This window comes from Cylas formicarius, unplaced genomic scaffold (genome assembly GCF_029955315.1).
Source record: "Cylas formicarius isolate icCylForm1 unplaced genomic scaffold, icCylForm1.1 PGA_scaffold_3__17_contigs__length_32017465, whole genome shotgun sequence".
Lineage (NCBI taxonomy): Eukaryota > Metazoa > Arthropoda > Insecta > Coleoptera > Brentidae > Cylas > Cylas formicarius.
Window position 1 is genome coordinate 8,905,508 of NW_026844326.1, and position 13,733 is coordinate 8,919,240.

Consider the following 13,733-nt stretch of genomic DNA (forward strand, 5'->3'; position numbering starts at 1 on the left):
ACTTGTATATCGAAACAAACACCATTTCCTTAATTCCCATCAATATTATTTATAGTTACTAATTATTATTATAGTAAATTATTCTCCGCATTTCTAAGGCTGAGGCGACGAATTTTCTAAATTCGCTTCGCACGCACGAGAAGTAAAACTTACTGGTTATTTCTCGTTCTTCGTACGGCAAAGAAGAAGCGAACCGACAACATTCGATGACTAGTTTGACCCGAACCGGGGGCCTAGAGACTTCTCCCAAAGTCCGGGTTTCCCGGAATACCTGCTCGTAAGTGCGCAGTTCACGTGACCAAAAAAAAAAACTAAGTTGGAATGTTTACCATATCACATGACCTACGGAAACAAAAGCCGAACGAAATTTGAGGTGCGATCCAGTAATCGCGTACGATTTGTTGTCAACGGAAGCTGGACAATCATCTATAGATCTGATCGTTCGCTTATCGGTTTGTTTTGCTGTGATTTTGCGTGTACGGTTTTGCTGTGGAACCGCTACGAAATGAAAGAAGAAAGGAGAAATTCTGTGAAATTCGCGTAGGTCTTTTTCCTCCGACATTTTCTCATTTGGTATTATCGTAATTAACTATAATATTGCAAATTGATTCGAGAAATGTTATTTTTCGAGTCCCATTTTTGTCGTTTTTTACGTATGTTTAGTATAAACAAATGATTTTTTAAAATATAATTTGGATATTTTGGTTCTTTTTTTCAATTAAAACGGGATCAAAAGTAATGAGTTTGTTTAAACTCATTACTCTTGTAAAAAATTTTACAATAAGGTAACTCTTCCTTAAATCGGAATCTAAAAATGTAATAATTTATGAGCCAAGGCAGATTATGTAAAATAAAATTTATCGACAAGTCAACAATTAATTTCATATGGACTGACCCTAATTTCAGAAAGACTAGGTCCACATTTCATTAAATGCCTGCGAGGATAGATTTGTACTCTTATTGCTTATGCAATGGACACTTTTTAAATGCAGATTTGATTGATTTTCCATAATATTTTTCTTTCTTATCGCTAAGTTAATTTACTAAAAATAGTAGCAAATAAATTTGTCAATTTTTGTTTTATTTGAATTTTTTACACTCTGAAACATCCGCTTATGTAAATTACAATGTGAAGTTAGTTTACTTTGTTTAGTTTTATTATTTACAGGAGGTTCGAAATGAGGTTCCCAACCTCCATAACTCGTAAACCACCAACGATAGAAAAAAAATTTCATACCTATCTAAGTCTAACCGTTTTCGCCAAATCCTAAATTTTATTTTAAAAATACAAAGCAATTTTTCCTATGAGAGAGCCTTAATTATTTAATTTTGCATGGGTATTTTAGATGTGAAAAAATTTGGAATTAAAGATATCTAAATTGATTCAGAATGTAACTTAATGAATCTGATTTTTTTCCGTTAAAATGTAGAATGTAATCTGAAAATAAAAAATTGGAGCTATATAATTGTTATATTGGAAACGACAAAATTATAGATTTAAAAAGAAAAAATGCTGATAAAATAATTGTTGGACGAATTGAATGTGATTTGAGGAGCATGGTGTTCTAAAATATAAAACGAGGGATAAGATTGGAAAGATCTTCTGACACAAGCAGGATTATAAATTATTTCAGAACATGTGTAATCATTATATTTACGTTAAAAAATTAAAAATAAATAAATTCAATTCTAAAACTTAAAGTAAGTGCTCTGACCCCCATTTTCAGCAGTAAAAGTTGTATATCAGTTTAGTTTTCTAACTACACCACCACTACCAATTAGATTTAGAAACTGAATCCTAATTCTATTTTTTTGAGGTTCATTATCATAGTCGTATTATAGCATTATTCCAATAGAAAAATGTTAAGTTGCAAATTATTTTAGGAAATTTTAATTTCTGGAATGTACAGCCGTATACACCTTAATTTTTGATACCAAGTCAGATAAAATTATTTCTTATATTTTAATTTTTGTAATTAATTTTTGCTCACTCTCTATTATCTACTCATGTGACAACAGGCCCTCTTCTACAAATTAAATTTCTAGTTTTTTGTAATAAATTGATGGCTAATTGAAAAAAAAAAAGTCGAATCTTTTAATATTATATTGTCTCAGGCATAATTATGTTTACATAATGTGTAAATCTTTCTTTTAATTGTTATGTGTTATTTGTGTTATTTTTCTGCTGCTTAGTAGAATTGATTTTGTCATTTATATATTTAATTTTAAGTCTCAAATCAAATCATTCAAATACGAACCGGCTTGAATCCTTAGGGATATTAATCAATGAATTGTTTATTATCAGGAAAGTTAGCCGAGTGCGACAAATATTGAAAAAAATACTACCAAACGCAAATTGAAATTATTAGTCGCTTCAAGAGCGTTAGAAAAATAAACTAGATCAAGATACACATTTCGATGGTGTAAAACTCCCATCGAGTGGACTAATACCACATTGAAAGGAAGACCGCTAGAGAAGGCCTTATTTTTTTCAAACTACTTTCGCTATTATTTTTTGCCGACAATTATTTTGCTTCACTGCGCCGTCCACTCACGGACAAGCTTTTTGTAGACATCGGAAAGTAACAATTTGATTGATTTAGCAAAGGTAATAAGATTTAAAAAAATTGAACTCTTTATTATCTATAATGATACCGATAATTCTATTTTCGACAAAATATAAAATTTCTGGACTTCAAGATTAAATTTTCAGTTTTGTGCGGTTCTATTAGGCTTAAAAAGAGTTTTTTATCGATTCGTTGAATTGTTTCTGGGAATTTGTGGGCTCTTAATATCTTAATAAAATTTATACATTACAAGTGGCTTGTTTATATAAACAATGCTTATCGGAATGTTGCTGTTTTAAAACTGTGACCAAATAATAGTTACTTTAAAAATCAGAGAGGACCCATATAATTAAAAAAAGTATAAATTTCATTGAACACACAAAACTGATTAATTAAAAATACATTTGTGCAGAAATGTTTATCTAAAATTAGTGTTATGCTAAATATAAACAAACACATTTAAAAAATATTTATATTTTTATTTATATTTATATTTATATTATTTATATTATATATTATTATATTATTATATTATTATATTATTATTATATTATTATATTATTTATATATTTAAAAAATAGTAGCTGACTTTGATATGAAAAAATTGACCTAAATGGTTCTGGATAGGAACGATTTAATTAATATATTTCAAAATAATATTAATTAGAATTGTCACTTGAAAACGACATATCAATAGATATGTAGGTATAATAAAAGGGAAATAAAGGTATGATTTCCAAGAAGTTCAAAATAATAGAGATTACAATTTTCAAGCCTTCGTCTCTATAGATAATTGAAAAAATGCCCTATTGCTCGCAACTAGATACAGTTTTTTTATATTTAAATTAAAAATATTTTTACCGAACATTAATAACGAGTTTACTTCTCACTTGGATATCATGGACTTTGTAAATCAATATCACCACTGGAATATACAGTCTAATTAAATATTCTGGATTGAAATAAACATCCGCAAAGAATTTTGTTAGCTGATGTTATTTCCTTTTTTTTTTCCCATTTTCATAATAAAAAGTGAAAATACACAACTTCTCAGCTTAAAAATAATTTCGTGAAGAACCAGTAGATACTGATACTTAAGATTTACTATATGTTTTAAGCACTTTCCTCACGTACCAGACTATATAATCTGTCTAAAATAAGGTTCTCGACCTCAGAAACTACAAAGTTGCATGGTTTTATTTAATTTTTTTAATTTTTAATTTTTCGTTCATCTGAGGGAAATGCCAGTATCCTTATTTTAAATAGAACACATTTCTTTTAATTGCCCTGAAAATTCTTGATGAATTTTATATATGTCTAAGTTCAACCGTTTTCGACAAATCTTGAATTTTATGTCAAAAAGTATCGCTTTCAACACAATTTTTCTTTGTGGATATTTTAAAATGACGTTTCTGTGACCTAAAATTGTTGTAAGAGTTGGGAGCAGCAATTAAAGTCGCAAATGTCATATTTTTTATTAAAAATAATTAAAAAAAAACGGTTTTGAGTAATCAATCATCTTTTCTCACTGTGTATTAATTTACATTTAAAAAATCCATTCTGTATATGGCAATAAAGCCTCCCCGTAAGGAATCTATCCAAAGTTAAATAATCAATGTTCCCTTGTTTATTATTAATTACTTAACATTACATTATACACGAAATATATCTAGAATTTGCAAAAATATATAGCGTGTTCTATTTAAAGTAATTATTAATAAATTAAATTACTTAGTTGCCCCACTTGAACGAGACATCCAGTAGATCTAGATGAAACTATGCAACTTTCCTATTTAACTTTTTTTTTATCGTCGTAGTTTCTGAGATAAGGGGCCTTATTCGGACACCCTGCATAAATGAACTTATCCCACAGCCGTTACTTAGTATATCAAAAGTTTGATATATTTTTTTAAATATCCAGCAAAATAAAAAATTAGGCGAACATAAAAAAATTCAAGGACGCGTATCCTGATGATGGTCGGACTCAATCAACGCGTTACGAATTTTGTTGTACGAGTTGAATAATAAATTTTTGATGCTAAATATTAAGGTTAAAAGGCTATAAAAAGTTATGTATAATACTTGATCGAAGAATCTGGTCGTTCTTGACTCGCTTTTGATGACAATATCGAAAAATGTTCAGTGTCATTATCACTATAAATATTAAATCAATTAAATCAATTTTCAGAGGTATCGACGAAACGGAGAGGGACCTGGAAGGCAATGCCGGAGGCGGGTTCAGTTACGCTTACGATAACCCTGGCCTTCAGACTTCTTCCACTGATTTAAGACGAAGAAGCGATCTGATTGGCTGCAACAATTTCTCAGGTAGCTTTATAAACAATGATACAAGTGATTCAACAAAACAGAAAGGCGTAGACTTAAATTATTTTATTATAATTATAACTTTATTATTTATAACACATACTATTCAACAGGCGGTCTTCTACTACTACTCTTTAGTCTATAAATAATCTTTATGCATTTTCCCTTTCTTGTCAAGCTCTTTCCCTTCTTCTTCTCTTTTTCTTGATACCTTTAATTCACAATTGTCATTATATTGACAAACATCATTAAAACTTTTGGGAGAGTTTTTATGGTAATTTGAGGCACTGCTGTAGTTAACAAACGTCTGTCTCTTGTTAATTATAAAACGACCCACCTTGATTTTCGTGAAAAGTATTTGAAAACAAGAAACGCCGGTGTTAGTAAGGTCATTTTGACTATTTTGAATCTTTCGTAGAGGGATGAGATTTACCTTTACAATTTAGATACGCAAGGCGGACTAAGTGGCACCTCTGCGTTATACCTTTACGAATAAGTAAAAATTTTGAGATGTTGCTTCAAAAGGTAAAACAAAAAAACACAAACAAATTTTCCTACAATTTTCAAAACCTTTTAAAATTTTTATACTATTTTCACGGTTGAGTTACTTTACCTATATAAGTTCAGTGCGGCAAATATTTTTTTTATTATTTTAGATTTTTGCAATACCAATAAATTTAAATCTAATGCTCAAAGAGGCGACCATCTCCTTCTGTGCAGTAGTAGGGCCTGAGTTTAAAGGCTTTTTTTATAGATAGGAACCTTTTCGCTTTGAACAAACAAGTGAAATTGGTAATCTGGAAAAGATAATTATTTCACATTTTATCCGGCTTTAGTTAATAAGTGAAAAAGTGATAAACATCTTCAGATGAAAAGGTCTGTACATACAGTATATTCTAAATTTTCAAGACAATAACCAACATCTTTTGAAATATACCAAAAAGTAAAGGTTCCAAGAGATTAATATCAATTTTATTTTTTAATTTATGGAACGCGTATTTTCTATTGTTTGGGAAATATATAAGGTTTACTTAACAATTTTGCACAGAGTTTCAAAAGATTAGCTGCAAGTCCATCCTGATCAGATTTTTGTTTTATCTTGATCTATTAATTGTTAAATTGTTATTCCAGTGATAAAATAGGGAATATATAAGGTTTTGATAGGAAGTGAGACGGTGCCTATGTTAATAATAATTCTGAATCCGACATCAAAAAATGTTGAGACTGGGAATTTTCTAGTTTGAATTGCTTGTCGACCCATTTCTTAAAAAAAACATTTTATTTTGCAAAACTCAGGGACCTGTCAACCAAAATTTTTTGTAGGTATCATATAGCCACCAGATTTATAGAGATGTTGTTATGCTGATAATAATTTTTAATTCCACATAAAAAAATGTTGACATGTTCTGGTTCGAATGGTTCACTTTTTCGGTAGAATTTTGTCAAAATGGGTTCAGATTCTATTAAATTTTCAGAGAAAAACGAATTAATTGCGTAGAGATCAAAAACAAAATGACGCAAAGAGCGAAAACTTCAATGTAAGCCAAATTGATTGTTTAACGATATACAACAATAAATGTAAATTTGCGTAAATTTGCTAATGCAAAGCCCGCAACTATTGTGCTATGTTATTGGTTTTATCTAAGTTAGATTACATAGAATTGATGTTAAGCTTTTCTTAAATGCAACAGCAGTCTTCAAACATTTGTTACATACTTTTCGTGTTACGCAAATATCTATGAAACAAAGAGGTCATTTATAAAATTGCACTATTTCTGTTTGTGTGTTTCTCCAAGTTCATTTATAAAAAAATATTGTTTGTCGCGGATAATTTAAAACAATCTACAGGGTGTGCCACTCGTACTCTGTTATGGCATCATTTTTTATTAAAAAATATTTTATTGACTTTGACTTGATGTGATTTTTGATAGGAATGATTCAATTGAATATCCAATTTCCACCCAAAACGGACATAGAAAGAGTCAAGCAAAAGGAAACGAAGTTCAAAAATTGAAAATAACCCAAAATAAAAAATAATTACTTCTTGATACAACCTTTAACAAATCCGATTATGCCCGAATCAATTTTGATTTTTTCCGGTACTTAAGTCACGGGCTCGGAAGCGGTTTTTAATAAGTTTTAACGATGGTATTTTGACGGTGGGCTGCTACCATAACAAACTCTTCACTAAACTGGCGTTTATGGAACTTGTGGCAAAATGTACTTTTTTAACTGCAAATTTTTAGAATCTTATAGGATTTAGAAGTTGGAATTAAGTGGAGCTGGCATGAAGTTAAACGTTCCGAATATCGATAGTTTTCAAAATAAACCTAATGGGGAGTAGGCCTATAATTTCGAAAGTTATAAATATTCGGATTATGCGCAAAGTCACCATAATTTTTAATTCCAAATAAGATATGTGCTTTTGTGTCAAGAACTGCTTGTGACCTTGGGTATTTCATTCTCTACTCGTAAACAAAATTACGAACGAATTTTTAAAACTTAATCTCCTATCTCGACTTAAAAATCTAGCCGAAATGGCGCCCTTAATAATATTTACAATCTAGTTTCGTTAACACTTGGAAGTTTCTATACATGTATATAGAGCGTCCATGTAGGGAAGCGCAGTAGACGTCAATATAACAAGGAAAGGTTAAATCCGACTGCTTAACTTTTTTTCAAAATCAGTTTATCATACAATGTGTCCCAGTTTTTTCAAAATCAGTTTATCATACAATGTGTCCCAGTTTTTTCAAAATCAGTTTATCATACAATGTGTCCCAGTTTTTTCAAAATCAGTTTATCATACAATGTGTCCCAGATTCACTCCTCTATACAGGGATCAGAGCTCCTGTTATACCTACAACAAAAGTTAGAGGAAACTTAGTAGTTTTGATAACCGGCTTCCGATTTACCATCGATCAAAATGGTTTGGGAAATATCGGCGAAAAATCAAAAGTAGCCGATTTCGTGTTTTGCCAGTAAATCCGAAACGTTTAAATTGGCAGCTGTCAAAATGTGATATTATTCAAACATCTTTTTAAGACGGTAAGATAGCTTGCATGGCGTGCCTCATCGTGTTTTGTTATCTCGCAACCCTCTTTAACTTTCATTTCTCTAATGATCGCTATATTGCACAACGTAAAATTTCCAGTTTAGACTCAGATTTTATCTCACTTCGTAAAGTTGGGTCTTAATTATTTAATAAGTAGGTCATGATTTATTTAACATTAACGCTAATAACTAACAAAGAAAAACGAGGACGAGTCTGTTTTTTAAGAAGTCAGAAAAGTCTTCGTTAATTTAATTAATATTAGAAAAACAATTTGCAACTAATGTAATGTAAAATCTAATTATACAATTACACAGATTTGCAAAATGAGGTCCATTTGCTTCGAGACACTTTTTCCAATTGGTGACTATTTTTCTATTGATGTTTCTAAATGTGTATAAAACTCTTTATCTCAAGATTTCTCGTGTCTATAATCTTGTGTGACCCCAGACGAAGAAATCCATTGGGGAAAGGTCAGGGGATCTAACTGCTCGCTTCAAAAGTCTTTTTCTTGAATACTGTTATATTTATGATTTTAATAAGAGAAAAGGTACTACTTATTGGAATACAACTTTGAAATTAAGACCCGACTTTAAGTGTTATAAAATCAATTGTGCAGTTATGAGACATCACTGAACCGGAAATTTTACGCTATTTCCAAAAATCGAAAACCCCAATATGGCGACCTAACGAAAATGAAAGTTGAGGCGGGTTGCGAATTAGCAAAAGACGATTGAGACATGTCATACAAGCTACATTATTGCTCTTAAAAAATATCTTAATAATGTCACATTTGGACAGCTGTCAATTTAACAATTTTGGTTAGTTGGTTTATAAACCTCATTGACCTTCATCTTCAGTAAAAATTTCAATCTTTTCGAAGTAACGCAGGTATTTAAAAAAAAAAAGAATGAAAATTATAAATTGAGAATATTAATTAATGATGGAGAAAGTTGGAGGTTTATTTTATAATATTTGTGAATAGACCTCATTGACCTCTAACTTCGATACAAATTTCAATCTTTTCGGAAAAACGTAGATATTTAAAAAAATTAAAAATCTCAAATTTATGAGGAAAAACATGATAAACATTAGAAAAATAAATCAAAAATATTAACCGAAAATGGGAGGACTGAGGAGGACATTATAGTATTGCGAATAAACCATATTGATGTGCATTTTCTATAAAAATTTGAACCTTCTCGCATCAATATAAGTTGAGAAATAACCTTAAAATCTTATTTTAAATGGAAAAAAACAGTTTAAACATCAATGATCAATATTGAACGTTTTATATATTATTTATTAATAATTTTGAGAAATTGAAATTTTTGCGTTAAATACTTTGGTCCTTCCTCTATCCAACGATACCAAAGAGATTCACACAAGTAAAACCGTTTGCCATCGGGAACTGTTTTTGTGTGAGGCTGTGAATTTATAAGAAGTAATTAATTATATTTAAATGGAGGGGGCTGGGGAGAAGTTTATGGTATCTGCCTCATTGACCTCCATCTTCGATAAAAATTTCAATCTTCTCGGAGCAACGTAAGTATTTTAAAAAGTTAAAAAACTTTTTAAATGCGAAATGTGAAAATGGGTTATTTTCAAAAAATAATTTTAAATTCAATCTACAGTCTGTATAGACACGCGTACCTGGAACACACATCACATTGAGGATCCACCTTTACGTCAATAATTTGATTTCGCTGTTGCTTATAGACCCTCTATTGGATTTTTGCAGTTATCAATACCTCCTGTAGTATTTACTTACACTGTATTTGCCAAAATAGGAAATATTAAAGAAAATTTTATTAAAACACAGTATTTTGGTTGATTTGGAATCCCTGTCGTTAAAAATGTAATTTAAAAAGTGTAAAACTAACCAAATGTTTAAATATTCTCTTTTTTAGTTTTTGTGAATTTATAGCATTCAACACGACTCACCCTGTATTGCTACTCACGAATGACAAGAAATTAATATTTCTTTCGTGAGCGTTCAAAGTTTTATAGGCAAGTTTCAAAAAATAGTCACATCATTGTCGCCACGTGCTCTTTTATCTGAGCGATGTTTAACAATAATAATAAAATGCTACCCGATCCATGTGACTGCGATAATTGTTTCTTTTGTTGATTAACTTTTAACCTAGTTCTTCGATAAAGCGGAAACATATCTATCTGGTTGGCAGACTCGAACCAGACTGTTACCACTTTTTATTCTTTGCCAAGACTACAAAGAAGGCGATCGTAATGGGTTGGAGGACATTGATTTATAAAGTGCGGTATTGTTTATGTGCAACAGGTGACGATGTTGGTTAAAACATACCGTGGACAATATCAAGGTACAGTGCTGGATTTAATTTGAATATGATAATAACTATAACATTTTAATGTCAATATTTTGTGTCCCATGTAAATTGACCCTTAATTTAGCGCACGGTTAATAGCCATATGGTAATTTGATGCCGAGTTGTTTGTCTAATCCGCTTGGTCACGTTGTTTTGTTTTTGTCAGCAAATGGGACTGAAAATACTTTCTAAACAGTTTAACATTTTGGGATACTTAATTGTTTACGACTAATTAATAAGTATTCGGGAAAATTAAAATTTCAACGTAAGAAGTGGTGAACGTTGCGGCCTTGGCTTATTTCTTGGCTAGCCGTAAGCAAAATTAGCAATTTAGCAACTTTTTTACGTGAGATTATTTCTTTATCGTTTTAATAAATCAGAAATGGCTATCAGAATAAGGGTGACGACTTAGCACCGTTAAAACTTTGAAGTCTCCAGGACATAACATAAAATGTTGTTTTTCGAAGACGAAAAATTAAAATGTAATTTTCCAATTCCTATTAATTAAGCTCTACAGCCATCGGTGTGAAAACAATCTCCAATCTGCTAATGAAAACAGTATCAGAGTTAAAGTAATCCCAGTTTTAAACTGAAATATATTCTCTTATGAACGTAAAGTTTCTATAGTCCGTCACACTGAGAATACAGTCTAAGCAATGTATTTCAAATGGGAGAAAGCGACACAGCAGTCGATTCAGCCCAGAAGATACCTGTGTGTCATGCAGATAGACGATTTATCGTTTTAAATAAACACATTAAATATATTACTCATACAAAGATTAGAATAACATGTTTTCGATTTATTGATAAAATAAAGAATAAAGCTTGAATAGTATCAGTGTTTAAGGGAAGGTATATTGGATTAGTCTTTGAGAATGGCTTCTAATACGACCAAATATGAAATTTTTCTTTTATTTTATGTTCGATTTCTTAACATTAACATGGAATTGAAAAAAAAAAAGCAAATGCTTCACGCGAGTTCTAAAATTGTGATTCTTCATATCATTTAATGTTTAGTGAATGCTGAAAAATTAAGTTTAAGTGCAGTCGTGAGTGGCGTTTCAAACTATTTTTAACATCAAGAAAGAAGCCGGACAGAACAGCGACAAATTTTGAATAAAGCCAATTGCGATTCTTTAACAAAAATCTTTTTTCATTCCACCAAGTTTTTCCAAAACAGCCTTGAAGTTTTGTAATATCTGTACTATCTTCTTCAGTGCACTCAAATTTTAAATTTTAGTATAAAAGTATACGATTTGATAGGGCTTTGAAACCATCATAGTCAATATTTTGAGCCTTCATAGATAAAAATAGGTTTTCATTTCTCTTTAAGAAAAGCGATATGCGGTATGGAAAATGTCTCGCAATTTATTATCAAAATACCCAAGTCAATTGACTGTACCAATGGTATTAGATGATTAGATTTTTAACTAACTCTAATCTTTTTTATTTTTTTGATGTCTAATATTATAAATCTATTTTGCACCTGTCACTGTCACTTCTTTTTAAAAATCCACCCCATTATGGGCTTATAATACAAAATTTGATTTTGGAGTATACCACACAAGAGACAAGTAATTTGGTTCACCCTGTATAGTGTAGGGTAAAATCCATAATCACATAAACATTTATAACGGAGGGAAGTTGGCCCTCAAAAGTAGAGAATGTACTTCTAATTCTTTTATTATTTAATTTCATGACAATTTGTATTTAGGAAATTAATGTCTATTTACTAAATAGAAGCGGATCCACACTGTGTACGTAGTATATTATTACTTCGCAGGGTTGCAAGTGGTCGCAACAGATCTTTTCATAATTTCAGGCTGACCACTTTTAGCCAATTTTTAAAAACTCAATTAAACTTAAAAATTAAGAATTTAAAATCACACAAAACACAGAATTCGGAAGAGAGTCTAAAAATTATATTTTTGGACTTTAGGATTTTCAGATATACGTTTCAATGTGCCACAATCTTTAACCCTGAAAAGAATCCATTTTTGGAACGACTGAAATGAAGGAATAGTATATTATACAACAAGTGCGATAAACTTCATTTGACTCACGAGTTTATTTGACACGAGCGGAGCGAGTTTTTAATAAACGAATGAGTTAAAAAGTTCACCGAACGTGTTGCATACTATACTTTTTCTACGACCGTCAGTTTTTGGTTACAATGTCACAAAACATCCGATTGTTCCCAAACCCGTGCGGTAAAATCCCGGAAATGTCCGAAGTGGCTCAGATTCGTGGGAAACGACGCTTCCCGCACGCTAGATCGGTGCGTAATTACGTATTTTACAGACGGGGGACAAAACGTCATATTTTTTGTCACTTTGTGGGTATCCAAAAGCCTAATAAAAACTAAATTAATGAATTCAAATCAAACTGTTGAAAAATCTTCAAAAGCGACAAGTCGCTAATTCCCAATTTATTGAACAAAACAAACAAAAGATGTTGTTATGGATAACGCTTTCTATCATTTTCGTAAATTTAATTATCTAGTGACCTTATGGAAGAAAGCCGAAAGGCAAGATTGGTTTGTTGGAAACTTTACAAAAAATAGTTTATTAGCCAAAAGAAAATGCTTGAAATTATTTTCAGTTTCTCAAATATCCACCACGGAACGTAATTATATCCTGAATCTTAAATCTACGTTTTTACAAAAACTTCTAAGATCAACTATAGCTTGCACTATTTTTTCAATGACGAAACAAATTGTTTTTTTTGTTTAACGCTGTTTGCTTTACCTCTAGAAGGCTTAACGTATTTCAATAAACTTTGAAAACAGCTGCTACTAGGCTACCAATGGTGCCATGAGTTACGCGATTGCCACCATGGGGCGTCTTCTGGCATAATAGGAAACAAATTGATTTTCTTTGACCACTACTACTTGAAATCAGAACTGCTTGAAGTTATAATGTTTTACATTTTCAAGGTATCACTGTGAGATATGATATGAATCAAGTGAAGCAATATGTGGCAATGAACAACTCCGATTTCAATACAGAACATGTTCTTTTGTTAATGGATGAATGATTTCAACATGTTACTGAAGAAAATTGGAGTCAACATGTTATAGAAAAATCCAAAAAGAAATTAAATGATGACATTATTGTAAGCGTAAATTCTGATAACAGTTTCCGATCTCGCCCAAGAATAAAAATTTCACTGATCATCAAAATTAGAAAAAGGAAAAAATATTGAGATAAAATTTGAACCCGAGCGGCAAAATTTGTTTAAGACCGCATCTGATTGTTGCCCGACACGAGCTACGCTATACTGAATTCTCAGTGTGTGACTTTAAAAGTTTAATATTGCAGAATGATCTGGTGTTTACAAATTCAAAAAAAGGTTCTTAGTTGATGGTGGAGGAAAAACTTCAGGAAGTTATTGAAATTCTTTCATCAGAGACGGTATTTTGAATAATTAATGAAACAAGGACCC

General features: G+C 30.8%; 1 protein-coding gene across 2 annotated transcripts in view; it reads left to right on the forward strand.

Annotated features, from left to right (window-relative positions):
* Window positions 1–254: 254 nt before the first annotated feature.
* The window catches only part of LOC132699941 (sodium-independent sulfate anion transporter), a 28,534-nt gene continuing 15,055 nt past the window's right edge, over window positions 255–13,733 (forward strand). Inside the window, exons 1-2 of one of the 2 annotated variants that reach the window (XM_060666938.1) lie at window positions 255–540; window positions 4,756–4,895. In XM_060666938.1, the coding sequence (XP_060522921.1) occupies window positions 338–540; window positions 4,756–4,895 (343 nt within the window). In that variant the 5' untranslated portion in view covers window positions 255–337. Of the gene's footprint in view, window positions 541–4,755; window positions 4,896–10,177; window positions 10,284–13,733 lie in introns of those variants that run through there. The other variant, XM_060666939.1, reaches the window with a different exon arrangement.